General features: G+C 47.0%; 1 protein-coding gene across 2 annotated transcripts in view; it reads right to left on the reverse strand.

Annotated features, from left to right (window-relative positions):
* The window catches only part of LOC119436986 (protocadherin Fat 4), a 306,741-nt gene that overhangs the window by 49,284 nt on the left and 239,758 nt on the right, over nucleotides 1–17,699 (reverse strand). For both annotated transcript variants that reach the window (XM_037704038.2, XM_049660146.1), the window contains 7 exons: nucleotides 15,333–15,418; nucleotides 14,046–14,130; nucleotides 11,787–11,915; nucleotides 9,336–9,647; nucleotides 5,174–5,413; nucleotides 4,324–4,455; nucleotides 3,222–3,453 (listed from right to left, as the gene is read on the reverse strand). In XM_037704038.2, coding sequence (XP_037559966.1) covers nucleotides 3,222–3,453; nucleotides 4,324–4,455; nucleotides 5,174–5,413; nucleotides 9,336–9,647; nucleotides 11,787–11,915; nucleotides 14,046–14,130; nucleotides 15,333–15,418 — 1,216 coding nt within the window. The remainder of the gene's footprint in view (nucleotides 1–3,221; nucleotides 3,454–4,323; nucleotides 4,456–5,173; nucleotides 5,414–9,335; nucleotides 9,648–11,786; nucleotides 11,916–14,045; nucleotides 14,131–15,332; nucleotides 15,419–17,699) is intronic.

The following is a 17,699-nucleotide window of genomic DNA, read 5'->3' on the forward strand; positions in this document are numbered from 1 at the left end:
ACGATTGATCGGTTCTTATAGAAGCGGCTCTAGCGTACGGACTGATTTGTGAATACAGGAGGTCCGATTGACAAAGGGTTTTTGTTCTGGCGAACTTTTTTTTTTTTTGCCATTGGTCCGTTGCCATCATGCTCACTGACACAATTAGCTAGTGCAAGTTTTTACGACACTCTATAGCGTTAAGAGTGCTTTCTTAACGCGAGCTGAGGAGGAAGGTAGACAGGAGTGCAGACTCGCCGACCTCGCAATTCATTCGGCGCGTCGCAACGCATTTGACTCTGTATAGGCAGGCGCACACGAGCGCTTTTACGGCGGTATCCGGTGCGTGGCAGCTCAACTGCCTGATATCTGAGTAACCTGATATCAAGAGCCCTGTGTCACTTCAAGCGACACGCTGAATCGGCTAGCGCAAGACAGAGACACAGTGACGTGACATATGAGCATTATGTGTTTCCCGTTCGCCCGCCTCCGGTTAAGCAGTGTTGAAGCAATGTTCTACCACCGCTGGTTAAGCAGTCCAACGACTCGCCCCTCACTTCTTAACCTTAGATCTTTTGGATATTCTGTATAGTATTGTTTCGTGTGAGCTTTCAGCATGATTTTGCCTTTCTTCGCTTTGATATCTCAAGTGACTGACGCGTTTCTCAGTTTTTCTTTTTGGAGGGGGGGGGGGAGGGGGGCAATGACATCGCGATACAGTAAGAAAAGAAAGCAGACGTCACTATAAGAGATTAAAAAAAGAGCGTTTTTTCCTTTGTTGTTCAAGTGAATGCGCAAAAAGGGAAGGTTGGAAGTAGGCAGGCACGAACCAGTAATGTATACGGCGGTATGCAGAAATACTAAGGTGACACGGAAATTTCTACTGAACATTTTTTTTTTACTAAGCTGCATATACACCATTCACTCAAGGCACTAATCTTCTGCATTAGTTTTGCCTTTATCTTTTATTTCCGTTTGCAGTGTCAATTATGATGTCCGTCAGTCGCTCCGGAAGTCTCTGAACCGGAAAAAGTCTCACTTGCTCTTTTTCATCGCTCGGACTTCCAATTAATAAAATCGGTTGTGAATTAAAATCTTCTCTTGAAAAACAAGATAAAAGGGAATAACGAGTTCTTGTAAAAGCGGTACATATGCTTGTATTTCTTTCTCTGCGCTAATAATATCACATGGCGGAGATTACTCCTAGCTTACGCGATTAATTTGCAATAAACGTTGAGTGCTCACTCTCAGAACTCCGCGTCGCATGCAGAAAACGGGGTCTGCTATCTAGCTCGCAGCCCGCTTCCTTGTCTCTTTAAAATTTTCTAGCCGTAATGAACGCTAAAGTAGCGCCGCTTTTTTGACGCGAACTGCTTGTCCTCAAAGGCAAAACATAAAAATTCTAAATGGGATTATTGAAAATCCCAGCGTTTCTCCGTCCTTCCTTGTTTCTCGTCGTAATTTTCCGGAGCATTTGACGCGTGCTTTCCGAGCGGAAAGCGCAGTTACAAAGTTGTTTCTTACTTTCAGCTTCTCTCTCTCTTATTTTATTATTATTTTTTTTCATGTGCAAGTGCTTAACCAAGAGCGAAGTTCACTCAACGGGAAACTGACACTTTTGTCCTGTCCGCTGTGCTATAGAAACCTCTGAGAAGTGCAGTCCATGGTCAGAATGAGGAACGTCCTTCTGCACGAGTTGGTTCACGCCCCGCGTGGCAGCCGAACGCGTTTGGGTGCGATGTCCGGGGGCCTCCCGGGAACTAGCACAGCACAAGCGTGTTTCGCCGCGCCCATTCTATTATGCATTCGATTTGCCCGTGCTTGGCAGTACGAAGAAAAGTTGCACTGCTAACGGCGTGCTCGAGTGATTTAAATCGCCGTCATGAATTTGAGCGCCTGGGTTCACAAAGAAGCACCGCTGGGGTGTCGCTGTGGACTATCATCTGCAGTGCTTTGTAATGGATATGGAAAATCGTTTCATTGTGGTCAGTGCGGCGCTAGGCTAACAGTCCCCACGCCTGCAACTAGGTACGTACACGCGTACTTCATGGCATTTTCCTTTCTAACGCCACTCCTAGCTCCTAGGGTTAGATTTGGAGGGGAGGGAGGGGCAGGAGGAGGTGCTGCAGCTCCCGAAAACATACCAGTGCCCACACAGCGTTTTGTGCATGCGTGCGCCTTCTTTCTATGTGTCCTCGGGCGCTGCAGTCTTGTGACAATGAACCAACCAGTCTGACAGTCTATTCTCGTCAACCTTCTACACTTGCGCTGCTCACGCAAGAACATGGAGAATTCTCTATAAAACAACATTTGTCAGATTCTGTGCAAAGCGGAGTCTTCCTTGCCTCTGGTGAGCGCTTGTTTTTTGCGTCAAGTTCGTTATACTTAGTGATATCTGACCAGCTTTCCCAACAACGTGGGTGGTATATGCAAAGGTTTTCTTTCGTAAAAATATTTTGTCATTGGCCAGCTTATTTACTAATATATGTTGGCAATTACGGTTAGCCGGCGTCTGTTCTTGCGAACCATTTTAGCGCGAGAATTGCTTTGCCAATACGGACAATACGGACCCAGAGGCGAGTTGTGGCGTCATTCTGGGGCCACGGAGGATCGCACCACATGGACATGACGCAGTCCTCGCTGCTGCAACATATATCCTCAACGATTCCTCCGGGCCTCGGAGGCCTCATTCGCCTTCTTGCGCTACGCGCAGAAGCGATGGCTGGTGCGCCCTGACCACGCGAAGTCGCCGAGGGTAAAATTACAGGTCCTCTCTTGCTGGTCGCCCGAAAGGTACATAAATGCAGTGCCAAGCAACCTGTACTTCACTGGACACTGCTTTTGGTGGGGGCAGCATAGAAAACGGTGTTCGGCAACACAGAGTCCATGCCGATGACCAACACAAAAGCACCCTTTGCCCCGTACAAGATGAGGACTGTAATTTTGTTGCGGACGATTTCGCGCAGTCAAATCATGGCGCCTATCATATCTGGACATCGTGGGAGTACGAGTGTGCGGCCTCCAACGGTCAGAGAAGATGCCGTTGAAGATAGACTGTCGCTAGATCCTTCCTTTTTCAGGCTGGTCGAAAGGAGCCTAACATTTTCTTCGGCCGCACGCTCTTGCGCTTGTCTTTCACGTGTAAGAACGTGTCGTGTGATAGCCCCTTTCTTATATACGGCCCTTAGACGATTGAGACAGAAGCTATTTTCTGTACACGCAGATAACGGAGGAGCGGTCACCTTCACCAAAGGTAGGCGCGTTGTCGTTGACGTCGAGCACGTCGATGATCACGGGCACCGAAGTGTTGAATGGCGCGATGGATTGCAGATCCCGCGCGAACACTTTGAGCCGAAATTGAACCTGGTTCTCCGGAGGATCCCGGTCCACGCTGTCCATGAGAACCAGCTCGCCCGTGCTCGGGTTGATCCAGAATTTGCCTTGCGCGTTGCCCTCGGCGATCCAAAAGGTCACCTGCGCCCAGAGGAGACCATGGGTGGTAAATCAATGCTCGCGTTAGGCCACTATTGCCGTTCGCGTTATATTTCAGCCTCGGAGGTGTCACTGCAACTGTTTTTTTTTTCTTTTGTTCTCTCAAAAAGTACGAACAAAGCATCGACACTGGATAACTCTCGCACTTGGTCCTTACGCCTGTGCGAAAACCAAACGACGGTCAATGTTCAAGTATACACATGCACATCGCAGGCTTTCTATTTTGCGTGCTCCCTCGTAGCTTTTGGTTAAACGTATTGCTTTAATTACTGTATGTTGCGCTCTACATTACGATTTCTGTCATAATTCTTTAATAGTATTATTCTGCGAACAAATGGTATTTGCTGAATTTGTGATTACTATCCACTGGATTGTGAGAATGCAAACCCTAACGATTGGTACTTGGGAGGACCTGCTATTTCATATCAATCTTGCACTTCTAAGAAGCGTACTGTATTGAGGACTTTAACATGGAGGGAGGGACTCGAAAAAGAAAAGATTAAAAAAGAGAGAGAGAGAGAAAAAAAAATCTGCCGATTTCATAGTTGTTGCTGATACGCGCTTGTTAAGTTACCGGTGATTATCAGTGGGGCAGCAATTTTGATTGCGAAGGTCCCAACGATCTTTCACAAAGCCAGTGTAGCTGTGTAGGCAAAGTTCGCCCGAGAGAAACACCGCGCGATGGCCTTTTCCTGTGTAATCCCTTGCTAAACAATATCACCTTTATTGCGAACTCGGAGAGCCGATTCCTTTTACAAGCTGCTGAAACAAGAAGCGTAAAAGCAGTAGTAAAAATAAAAAGCGTGCCAAAATCCTGAGGCAGTGTGTATCACGTGATGCGGGTGTACCAACCTGCTGGTTTCCGGACTCTCTGTGCTGGTTGGTGGCGTTTAGGAAACCGACAGTCTCGCTGCGCGTCGTGTTTTCCCAAATGCGGAAGTTGTAGGAGCTGCGCTCAAACGTCACCAGCTCGTCATTCACGTCCTGCGACGAAGAAGAGCAATGACTGAGTACACCAGATTAAAGCAGGGAGGTTAGGCAGAGATGCACAGTATAGTATACACTCGCTGATACACTATTTCGCCAGCCGTTTTCTTATCCTATAGTTACTCTTACATAAAAACAAAGTACAGACGGCGTTGTAACATGCTTGCAGGCTCTGGGAAAAAAAAAAGCTAAGAAGAACACATCGTGTTCTTCTCGTGATGTGTTCTTCTCGTCATTTTTTTTTTTTTCAATTGACTGAACAGTGACAGCCAAATTTATGGTATATACAGCCCATCGCTTCGAATCTTGAACGTTACCCGTTCTTTCAGAACATTTTTATGACTAGTTGTTGACTAATTCTCGACAGTACTACAGGGTTAATTTGTAATTTGTGCCAGCTCCCCAGAAAAAAAAAAAAAGAACTCCAGGAAGCTGGCACAAATTACAAATTAAGCCTCGCTATGTCCCCCGAGTCCCGCTACCTGTGACCTGCTTGAGGCATTTCTGATAGTCTGAGACCATGCCGTTACCGAACTTGCGGCTTTATTCCGTTAGACAAGTTTAAAACCCCATGTATACAAGCTTATACGTGCAGCGTTCCCTTTGCCCCGCTATCATTTCTTTCTTTCTTTTTCTTACTTTCACGTGACTTGCACTTATTATTGTTGCCCTCACAGCATGCGGATATTCACTCGGCGGCTTCGGCACCGCGTACCTGGACCTTGACGATGAGGTTGACCACCGGGTTGCCCATGATGGCGGCGTTGGGGCCCTGGAACGGCTTGACGTTGAAGGCGGCCACCTGGAGCGCGTACTCTGCTTGCGTCTCAAAGTTTAGTCGCTTGCTGGTGCTCACGGCTCCCGTGTCCTCGTTCACCGCGAAGGCGCCGTCGTCGTTGCCGCCGATGATGCGGTACTTCATCACAGCGTTGTCGCCCAGGTCAGCGTCCTTGGCCTGCGCATGCGTGGCATATAGCAGTTAGCGCTGCTGCTCAAATCTCGCGCTTTGCTCAAGTTGGCAAAAAAAAAAAAAAAATACTGTGCTTGGGAGCGCGAATTGCCCGTCCAACGAAAGTGGCCAACAGCCCATCCTCAGAAACTTGAATGCTATGTGCGGCATCGTAGCGGGCGCCGCGTCTCGATCAACGCTGTGGAATGATGCACTCGATGAGCGCGGCGGAAAACCGTTGTTGCACTTTGTCAGCGTGCAACGTACGTAACTATTGCGGGATCGCTTGGCGCAAAGCAGACATGCCGTACTGGTTAGAGTGCAGGGCCTGAAGTGGCAAATATGGTTTCTGTCTCAGGTCGGATATATAATTTCTGACGTCGCGTCGTTGGGCATATCTCACGCACATTTTGGAATCTATGTGAAGCGAAACTTTCGTGAAGCGGTTAACTAAAGGCTATAAGACTGTTTGTCATCTGCAACAGGTTTTGTGGCATAGCGATTACGTGGTTTTGCCCGACAAACCAGCAAGTAGCGATTAAAAGAAAAAAAAAAAAAAAAACGCCACCACGCGACCCACGTGATCCACGCGACCACGGATTCCCTTGCATCCGGGATTGACCCACTTTCCATCAGGCAACCCCCGGGAACAGCCCAGCTTACTACTGCACTATTTCCAGGACCGGCCCACCTTATTCTGCGGGAAGACGACAGAACAGACGCGCCAAATCCCGGGGAAAAAATGCATATAAATATTCGCTTAAATAAAGGAACTGTGCGTTTGAAGGCGTATACTTATTGCATTAAGAATATTTGGGGACCGTTTGTTGTTCCAATGTGTATTTCCGTAGGGAACAGACCCGACCACCGGCACATTCGCCCCTAGATGGCGCTACGTGTAAGCTGCCCTGCATGTATACGCTATTCGGCAACACAGCAGCAGAAGCCACGGTTATCAAAGTGCGGTAGGGTTCGTCCAGAAAGCTTCGTTTTGAAGAAAAAAAAAAAAAAAAAAAAACTGAGACTGCAAATAAACTTTTTAACTTTTGTAATTACATACGATGCAGGCGTTCTTCAGGCCCGCGCAAGCGCATATAATTTGACAGGTGCGATAGCAAGAGCTCGCGCGCTTCGTTCTCTATTATTCATTGACGTTTAAACATAATAGATTAAAAAAAAAGAACGCTTCACGGAAAGTGAAGTGGCTAAAAACCTGAGTTCATGTTTATACAGGTCATCGAGGTGTGTGTAAAATGAAAATAAAACATAAAAAGAACGACGAATACGTCAAAGTGAGTAAACGCTCTACAGTAAATTGAATCAGCAATGAGCGCGTTGCACCTGGGCAATGGATGCGATAAGCAGTTAGTGCACGTTCTTTAGGGCGCAAGGTAAAAGACAACCGCAGCGAAAAGCATCTCATCCCTGTCATAAGCAATTAGTACCAGTATTGCACTTGCAAAGCCTTCTGGTATCGATCCGATAATTTCAGCATACGAAGTTCGTAAATGATGTGCCATAATAAATCAATTACATGGCAACATTCTTGATACGGATAAAGGTAGTAATAACATATTAATCGGAACACCATGGCTGCGCGTGCCTTTAAAATGAGGTCGAGCCTGCAGAAACGTTAAACAGACTACCAATTCGTGGTCTATTCTACTAAATTGTTGACTGTGTAGAATACGCGAGTAAGCTTTTTTTTTTATTTACGAAGCAACTATTTTGGCGTTGCTATCGATTATTTCTCCACTTGCCCTCAGTGTCACTTTCGAAGTGAACAAGATAAAAGCCTAGTGTAGGTTATTAGTGTGGTACTAGAAGTCTAATTGACCGGCTATGTATTGATAAAGGATAATTTAGGTCTAAGACATTGCGCATGAAACCTACCATGCACGCCAAGGAAGAAAGGGTTCTCAGAAAAAAGAAAGCATACACAAAAAGAAAGAAAAAAAAATAAAGTGAAATGACAATAAAATGGTAGCGAACATCAATGGCGTGACACGTCACGCATTAATGTCCGCTAATTGTTTTCACATCGCAAACTCTGAAAGCTGTCTGCGGGGTTATAAGTGGTGCGATAGCACTGCAGTCCCTTTCAGCCTTTAAGAGTAATTAAGCAAGTGAGGGGCTGTTTTCGCACGGAAGAGAAATGACAAGAGCTAATGGCATTTTAAGACTGACACACAGACAGAGAGAGAGAGAGAGAGAGAAAAGAAAGAAAGCAAGGTTGAGTCGAAGAAGACAAAGAACTTCTAGCACGGAGCGCAAAACAATCAGCCCTGACGTTCACTCAAATGGTTTCGCGAGGAAAAAAGAAAAGAAAGAAAGCACACTTTTCCTACCGTCTGCGGTGCGGCCGTCCTGGAAAACTTTTGAGAAAAGTTTCGAGCTGTCATATTCGCGGAACGCCGCAGAAATGCGGCACGGTGGCCGCCGCGAAACGACGTTTATGCAAATCGTAACGACTCAACGCCACATTGCGCCGCCAACGACAGATTCTTCGCGCCACAAAAGAAAGGCGCGTTTGTCTCAATCCGTTACGTTCGGACGCAGCCGGGCGCCCGCGCGTCTCAACGACATGCGAAGAAAAAAAGCGCCGAAACGTTACGAACCGCTGGAAACCAGAACGAATATCTCCCATGGAGACAAGGAGTGTTTCTACGTTTCAAGCCCGAAGGCCATTTTTCTTCCTTCCTTCCTTTTTTTACCCCCCTTTCCTTTCACTCTCCCCTTTTGTGCTTTAACTGGGGACCCGCTGCCATCCATTACCCGAACGACCGGGCCATTCGATACACATAGGGCTGTTTACGAGCCCCCATTGAGATGTAGCCGGCTCGGCGGCGTCGCGCCACGAATCCAATCCGGAGCAGCACTCTTCGCCGCCGCTGCCGTCACCGGTTTTGTTTGGCTCCGCGCGAGACAGGCAAACTCAAGTCGGCAGAGCGGCCGCGATTTCTCTAAAGCGCGTGGCGCACGGCGCGGTTTTACGCAGTCCGTGTTCGAGGAGGCCCCGGCGCGAAGACCTGGTCCAATTACAAGACGTTTGCGGCACGCAAACAGCATCGCGAGAAGTAGATTGATTGGTTAATCCAAACAAACGGCCACTGTGCTGGCTCGCAACCTGTCAACTGCAGGCGTCGTGCCGTTCGCTTCACAACACATCCTTCCCTTCTCTCATCTCTCTTGTTTTCTTTCAATCTGCAGGAACGGGGCCGAAGGCGTGTCTCTTCTGGGGCAGGATGTATAAGGCACTCGGCGCGCCGGCTCGGTAGCGAGTGCGTGGTGTTCGCGCCCAGCTCCTGAGTGGGTCACGCCTTGTTTGCTCTATTGGCCTCCCTCTCGGATGTATCAAAGGCCCCGTCAATCGACTAGCGAGAGCAAGTAATTCGATTCCGCGAGCAACAAAGGACCACGCAGATAAATCAATGGCCCCGTGACCTCCGCGAACCGCTGCGAATGTCTGCCACTCACAGTAACGGAACGGTAAAGGAGTAGATAGCGGAAGCACAAGCAGTATCGAGGAACAGCGAGACACTGAGCTTTCCTTTATATTTATTTGTGCTTTCGTTTGCGGCAATGTATAAATAATAATAAAAAAATAAAAAAACAACCTTTCTGACATAAAGCTGTATCGCCGAAAATAATGCAAGGTGGACATTGTTCAGCTATTAAAGCAAATCGGGACGGTTTTGAACGCTCCTGTGTGATAAGCCTCTAAAGGGAGGGGGAAGAGAGAAGAGTTGTACGATCAGGTCTGCCCCTAGTTTGCGTATTGATTGGCTGTGCAGACGTTCTGGTTGGGACGAGTGCAAAGCAAGCACGCGTCTTTTTCTACCCCTTCCTTTCTTCCAGATCATCTATCTGCCTAAAGCTTCCTATGCTGCTCGGCAAATACGCCGTGTGATGGGGAGATCTGACTTACCATCAGCTTGAAGACCTCGATGGGCGGGTCCTGTTCCTCAGGCACTTGAACGAAGAAGGTGTCGCCGTCAAAGTAAGGCGGATTGTCGTTGATGTCCTCCACCTGCACCGCTACCGTGGTGGTGCCACTGAGCTGCGGGATGCCGCCGTCGAACGCAATGACCAGGAACTCGAGCTTGGACTCGCGCTCGCGGTCCAGGCTGCGCTTGGTCACGATGTTGCCTTCCTCGTCCACCAAGAGCGCACCGTTGGCGTGCTCGCCCAAGATTGTGTAACGAATGGCGGCGTTGCGACCAGAGTCGCGGTCGATGGCCTGCATGCACGTCGGTTCTCATTGCAGCTGTTTTCCCAGCCCGCAAAATATCAAAGTGTCGCTTGCTCGAGTGCGGATAAACGCCGCCTGCGCCACTCATTCAGCTTAGAAAACACGCGCGGTACAGCGCGTGCGGCTATATTTTCACTTTTAAATGGAACGTATTCACCAAAGCATAACGAAAAGCCAAGTTACGTCTGCTTCGCAGTGCCTTTGAACTTCCTGACGCTGTATTCATAAGCTCGCAGAGTTTTATCGTCCTGTACTGACACTGCCTATACAGCAGTTATTAAAAACGCGTGCACGTCTTTCTTTCTTGGATTTAATTGAACTGAGGCGATGTGATCAATCAATACATCTTTATTTCAGAAATACATTTAGTGACAGCATTCAATTGATTGGTTTAAGCACATTGCGCTTGTCGACGATAAGCAATAGCCACGCGTGCGCGCGAAGCCTTGCCGTAAAAGCCGATGCCTTCTGTTAAACCTAAACCTAGTAAGCAGTTTAATTCCGCAAACGAATGCCGATAGCAAGTAAGAAACGTATAAATGTACACATGACCACAAATGTTTTGGGAGCAGAGAAATAAAAAAAAAAGTGGCGAATTCTGTGCTTCAAGAACATTTGTGAACATGACACATTAGCACATCTGTATAAATGCGGCGTCATAATCATGGATACAACCTTGTAATTCTTTTCACTCAGCTCCATTTCGAGAAAGTTTTTAGCTGTCTCTGCTTAGTGAGTTGTGCGATGTTTCGTGCATATGCTCAATTCGCCAACGTGTACTGTTCGACACGAACTTGTGTTCGATAGTGAGAGGTACAGGTGGGAAGTGAAGCGTATACAGGCATCATCACCGGGTTGCGTTTAATAAGCATTCTGTTTTGTATCTCATGTTATCCTTCTTCTTGGTGTTTTGTGCCTTAACTGGGATAAATGAAGCAATTGAACTTCGGTTGTCGTGTTCGAGGGCTCGTATTCGCTAGCTAAGGCGGCCAGCCAAAGGCAAAGAGCTGTTACGAATAAAAAAGCTTCGTAAATTCAGGCCATGATGAAACCCGACAATGCGTGGATGTCAGGAGACGACAAGACGCCACCGCCGATCCGTTCACGTTTACTGGCAACCGCTCAAATCAACTCAGACTCAAACTCTATCATTTGGCTAGTACATTCGAACCCGGATATATCGAATCTGAAGGGTATCACAAAAAAGTTCGATATATAGGTAATTCGACCTATAAAATCAAAAATTTTATACAGAAATGTTCAAGGGGATTTTACAGCTCTTCCATGCACACAATAATTCGTTATATGTGGGGTCGATGTATCAGGGTTCGACTGTAATACTCTCGTTATGCTACCTTTGCTTCGAGCTGTCGATTAATTCGCCCTCGCGCTACCATCTGCTCGTTTCCTCGTAATTAAGTCGGCATAGCAACAGTTTAGGATTTGCGGTGGTCCCCGGATTTGATTCCCGGACCTGCCGCTACTAAGTTCACTTTTAGATGCACTCATACTGGCTTGTAGTGTTCTATTACTGACAAGTGCATGAAAAATTTTCCTTTCATGAGAATCAATCTTCAGGAGCTATAGAGATGCTGCCACTTCTGATAATTCTATCACGTATCCATTTCCCCCGGCAAGACGATAGCGCGCCGAAGTTCGCGCCTATACATTAAGAAAGTTTTCCGCCAGCTCCATCGTCTGGCTCGGAAATCCACCGGCTGTTCGGCGTCGTTAGCTCCGGTCACCGAGGGCCAGCAGGTAGTATTACGTTCCTCTCTTGATGATCCGTGCAGCGGCCAAGTTAAAATAAATGAACAACAAATACCAATTGCATATACGGCGCACGCGAGAGAGCCCAAAGATGACGGCGGAATTTTGGTATAGCTACGGGCCGAGCTCCTTTAAGGAGCACGGAAGCAGCTCGATACCATTGGCGGCGCGCTATCGGCGCAGGTCAGCATGCAGGCGCGGCTTCTTCTAAACGACAGGCATCTGGCCCGCGATGCCGGGGGATCGAGCACGAAGGCCGGGGCTAAGCGCCTCCTGGCCGCGAATGAACGGCTTGCCGCAGAAGGGCCCGAGGGAGAGAGGCAGAGAAGGGGTGCAGCTGAAACGTGCGGGACTCACCCTGATGGTTCCCACCGTCACGTTGTCGGTCATTTCCTCGACGACCGAGAAATTGTAGTAGTTGTGCGTGAACACGGGCTGCTGATCGTTGATGTCCACGACGTGCACGGTGAGCGGAGACACGGCCGTCTGTGAAAGGCAAGCGCGGAGATGCGCGGAATACAAATCATTACCGGCTCACAGCCGCCGGCTCGCAAAAAAGCGGTGGATAGGGCCTGCCTGGGCTGCAGGCGTAGGCTAGCTCTCTCCACGAGCCAGAGCACGCGCGCACCCAGACGAGGGAGGCTGCCCAAGGAGCAGGCCTCGGGCCTCGGCACCCGCCGTTTCGCGTGCATGGTAACGGATCATAAGGCAGCGGGCCCTTTTGTATGGGCACCACGAATGGCCGTAGTTCGTAATGGTCCGAGCGGCCGTAGAACGTACAGTGCTATAACAGGCGAGATCCTTGCACGCGTATGTGCTGTGTGTTTGCGCGAGCGCGCGCGCGCGCGCGCGCGTGTGTGTCCGTTCGTGTGTGTTCGTGGGTGTGTCTTCGAGTGTGTTTTTATTTCTAGCAGGGCAGGAAGTTGGCCGGTCATTTGTTCCCAGTTTGCTCGGCGAGCTGTGCCGCGTCAACCATTACAGCAATTAGCAAGGGCTGACTTGGTTCTTTCTATCTCTTCTTTCTTTTCGCGTTCCTGCTTATAGCATTGTAGTCTGACAAGTAAATTATGGAGGAGTGCAAACACTTGATACTCCGTAGAAGAGCCGTACATTATTGCCGTGTGACGAGAACAGCACATGTTACTCGTTGTTATGGCGTAATAAAACGAATTAGCGCAGATTTATTACGCAGCTGTGTAACAACGCTGCAGTATTTGTCAAGATTCAGTGATAATAACAGAAGAATTTACTGACTCCCAGGAGAGATGATTTTGGATCACACCGAGAGGAAGTTTTGTTGACCCAGTTTGGGAACATTCTCATGGGTGTACAAAAAAAAAAAAACACCTCAGTTATAGGCCTGGAAAGCGATTGTTTCGACATTTCAGCGGTCGGCAAATAAGTACGTACTACGGTATTTTAAAACGCTGCTTAATCGACTTGAATTCACAGAATCAAATCTTATGGCCAAATGCTCTCGCTGGTCCAATTACGAAATTACGACCATTCAGTGCTACAGTAGCTCGTAGATTACTTTTGCGGATCACATTCTATGCGAAGGAAGAAAAAAGAAGAATTGAAGAAGGCTGCCGAATACAGTGATATATGCCCTGCCAGCACATTCAAATTCTTGCAAGTTCGACGCGGTAACAGCCGGCGTCATAGATTTAACTGTGTGCTGAGTTGCTACAGCATTGCGAATAAAGAGCCAACTGGACGAAATACGACCTGTCGAGGGCCATAGATTTAATCGCGCGTATCATTAGGCCGAACATATTGCACTGTTTGGCAGCTCAACACAGGAGGGCGAGAAGGTTTCATCTTTCCGTACGCCGCCCTGTTGTCAGTTTACCAGTGTGGAAGAAAGCTTTAGCTTACGTGGCTTCTAAGGGAGTTCTGGTTGTTAGGGTGTTCAAAGACCATGGACTACATGGAACGATAGCTCGACACAAATTGCTGCACCAGTTGCGCTTCGCAACATGATTTTGATGAAAGGCCCTGGTGAAGCTATGCACTTGTGCAATCGCGTACAGCGTCGTAATTGGCACAAAATATTTCCCTCCGTTCAGCTATTCAAGAGTACCTAAATTGCGGTACTCTTGAATTACGACGCTGCACGCAATTGCACAAATGCATAGCTTCACCAGGGCCTCTCATCAAAATCATGTTGCGAAGCGCAATTGGTGCAGCAATTTGTGTCGAGCTATCGTTCCATGTAGTCCATGGTCTTTGAGCACCCTAACAAACACACTCCCGTAGAAGACTGCGAACTGTAATGCAAACGCTTCTTGCCTTATGTCGCAGCCACAATGAAAGTAACTGCTACAGTTTGTCTTCCTATTGGCTTCGCAATATTTGAACGAGCAGCCCCCCCCCCCCCCCCCCCCCCTTCTTTTTTGTCTTCTTTCTTCGTTTTTTTCAGATCATTTGCACGCAATGTGCAATCAGCTCGAGTTGCGAGTTGAACAACTGCTCGATTCATGTTCTAATTGGCTTGTTCTTTTTTTTTAAAACTTTCAGTGTGTGTCTGCAGGAATGTATCGCAATTGGCAGTGTATCACAATTCGCATTTTTACCTCCATACATAATAAGGCACGAGTGGTATTTTTCACGTACGTTGAAGCCGTCCGATACTTGAATCAAAAGGTCGTACGACTGTTTCTTCTCGTAGTCCAGGACGGTGCCAGTTGTGACGATTCCCCTGGGGAAAAAAAGAAAAAAAAAAAAAAAGGCGGAGGTGAAAAAGATTTATGCCGCGTACACACTAACATTCGGTAAGATTCAGAAACCAGCACGCAGGTCAGCACGCAGGCGCGATGACGTGTAATATTGATGGTGATGCGCAACGCGGTAATGCGCAATATATATATTTTGTTTCATTTCAAACAATATATATACGGGGTGTTTCAGCGAACACTTTCAAAATTTATTTAAGGTTGCCTGTGGCCGATAGCCCGATTCTAGTTCATGAGCTGGTCTACTCGAAGAGGCGGACTTTACATTCACCAGAAATTGAAATGCATAGTCCAATGATTAACAAAAATTCACTAATTAAGTTTTCAACTCATTACCTGATGGCCCACATTGCAATTTACAAATTGTATACCCGTGGAGTTCGCAAGGCGGATCCACTTGAAATTAATTCTCAGGTTGACACTAGTTTCGAGATAACAATTTCCGAACTTTGCGGAAAAATGCATTGACGTTCCAGTTAAGTTTGTACTTCAATGCAGAAAGCGACGTTTGGTTAAGAAACTAACTGGAACGCCCATGCATTTCTCCGCAAAGTTCGGGAATTAATATCTCGAAACTGGTGTCATCTCGAGAATTCGTTCCAAGTGGATCCGCCTTGCTAACTCTACGGATACAATTTGTCAATTTCAATATGGGCCATCAAGTAATTAGTTAAAAACTGAATTAGTGAATTTTTGAAAAAATCATTTGATTATACATTTCAATTTCTTGTGCAAGTACTGGCCGCCTCTTCGAGTAGACCAGCTCATGAACTAGAATTGGACTATATGCCACAGGCAACCTTTAAGAAATTTTGAAAGTGTTCGCTGAAACACCCTGTATATATATATATATATATATATATATATATTCATTTCAAATAAAAGAAGTCATATCGACGAAGGTACTTCACAAGGTATTTCACGAGCTTCACAAGAGGAACGGAAGATCCAGTGAAGTGCACTGAAGATACAAGCGTGAGTGCTACTAAGTCCTTGCTTCCTCGTAGGCGAAGCTTACAGATGCTCAAAGATGGCTGCCAAGTGCGTGCGCTCTCTCGTTGAGGAGGTTTACCTACTTTCCTCTTTATTTACACACCGATCATGTACCAGATTAAAATCCCACATAAGAAATCGTGCGATTGTTCTTGTTGAGGAGGCCGGTACTCACGTGTGAGGATGCATGTGGAATGTCTCGTCGTCATTGCCAGCAATGATGGAGTACGTGAGCACCGTGTTGGCATCCAAGTCCTTAGCCTACAAGAGAAAAAAAAATGTTGCTATGACCCAACCCATATATATATATATATATATATATAGTATAGTTTATTCGGCATTGCTTTGCCACAGGCGTCTTCGACCACTGTTCGTGCTTTCAACGCAGCGATGCCTTCGACGCTATTGGGAGAGCCTTGTAGCTCTCGCGTTCAAGATTCCTGCGCAGGAATTCTGGATTCGAGACTGCGGCGTACAGCGTTTACGCACCAAGCGGGTTGTCGTTGGGCGACCTCGTTTCACGTAAAAGAAACTTGCATATGCGAACACGGCAGCGTAATTCCACGGAAATATGTGACGGATAGCTTCGATGGTGCCACGCACGCAGTTGTGTAACCCGCAGGGTAGTGCGAATAAAATTACACGCGTCGGCACCGGGATATGTTGCTTCTGTGTGTCTTACGCCTGACATAGATGGAACGAGGGCGACTATATTAAGAGATCAGGGAAACATTAGTCGCCGTCGCCGCCGAAAAGAAGGTCGGCGTTCCTCCCCTAATTGATCTCAGAAGAATTGTACTACGTTCGTGAACTGGGAACGATCTCCTGTTAACCCTCCGCATCTAATCAGTAGTACGCGAAGAGGCCGCTGATAGCGTAAGGACAGCAGCATCTTGACGACAAAAGAAAAAAGAACCACTGTTTATATCTCTTTTAATTTGGATTTGTACTAAACCACAATGAGACTAACAATATCAATCATTTATGACTCATGCTATGCAGCGAAGGCATCTGCTCCGGATTCATTCGTGAGCATTTGTTCAAACTCATATGCGTTATTAAAGAAAATAATAATAAAAAAACGCTATCGACATAAAATGTGCGGGTCAAACAAACTAATCATTAGCAATGACAAGTACCGTGTTGACCCTGAATAATCGCCTTTACTATCGCTTAGTTAATTGTGCTGAGAGCGTTGACGGAAATACTTCGCTTCGTTCACGTGCACTCCGCCCGAAGTGGCTTCTTTAGATAAAACAGCCGTGTTCGCACCGAAATTACGCCTGACGCGCAGAGGTCTCTTCCTCAAGTAGTTATTTATCCCTTAGCGTATATTTATCCTTTATTTATCCCTTATATCTCTTATTTATAGTCCTTTGGCGGTCCTTTAATCTACAGGACCCCAGTGGACATACGTTACCGTTTCTATTACTCTTGTGCTTCAAATTACAGTCTCAAAAATATCTCCAGTCTTATGCCAGCGAAGCTTTCACCACATCTATCGGTAGAAATGGTCTAGCAAGTGTGACGGATAATGATCTGCGAAAGCATAATAGGCCCAGGCCGGGGTTGCACTAATTTGGTTCGTTTCATAATAATGGGACACTAGAGTGGAGGCTACGAGAATACTTTGTCGTTCGAGACTGCGCTCGAAATTTTTCCGATGACGCTCTGACGCAGAGGAACACGCGGTGTCAGGAGACGCGCGTTCGCCCAACTGCGCGTTCGACTGGCTCTCCCACGTCAGCTGTGGCTCCCTCTACATTAAAACAGAATTTAATTGACAAGTCTCTTCGCAACAGCGTGAACATTGCAACAATGCACGCAACAAAAGGACGGATGTAAATTACGACAACTCTGTTGACTATCGACGGATAATTGACGTGTGTCAGTCATAAATACCAGTACTGGTAATCAGTACGCAGAGGAACTAATGGAGAAGGGCTTCAGGGACTAATAAATACCTCCTTCCGATCAAAATTGGTCGAGCAAGGTATGCATCGGGAGCCAACGTCTTTACGAGTCTCCGTGAGGGCAAAAACAAGTTGAAACATCGGCTCCATAGATATTCCTCGTTCGACTACTGTCGATCACTTCGTTTCCATCTTCCTGTGTACCTTGTACTTTTGTATCGCTTGAATATTATCCGCGGTAAATTCTCACGCTGCCACGTATCGTTATGTGCGAAATGTAGTTGACATGCCTGAACCCTCCCCCCTTTGAGGTAAACCCACGGCTATGCAACTGACGTTCGATAATAACAAACATCCAAATAAGCAGGTAGTGGTGAGCAAGCTGTCGTCGATCATTCGCCAGTGCTACTACATGTGTTGACATTTCTTCCTCCCTTAAGAGACCGCTGTCATCAGATTTGGGCATTAAAAGCGAGGTGCGTATAGATTAGGCGCTGACGATCGAGTATACAAAATATTACGGCTATTAATATTTGCTTGGTTGGAAAGTAGTCATTGCCGGAGAGTAACGAAGGAAAAAAGCAAGCTGGCAACTATACACGTCGCGAAAACCAATAATAACGGCCCGC

The sequence above is a fragment of the Dermacentor silvarum genome, chromosome 1, assembly GCF_013339745.2.
Source record: "Dermacentor silvarum isolate Dsil-2018 chromosome 1, BIME_Dsil_1.4, whole genome shotgun sequence".
In the NCBI taxonomy this organism is placed as follows: Eukaryota; Metazoa; Arthropoda; class Arachnida; order Ixodida; family Ixodidae; genus Dermacentor; species Dermacentor silvarum.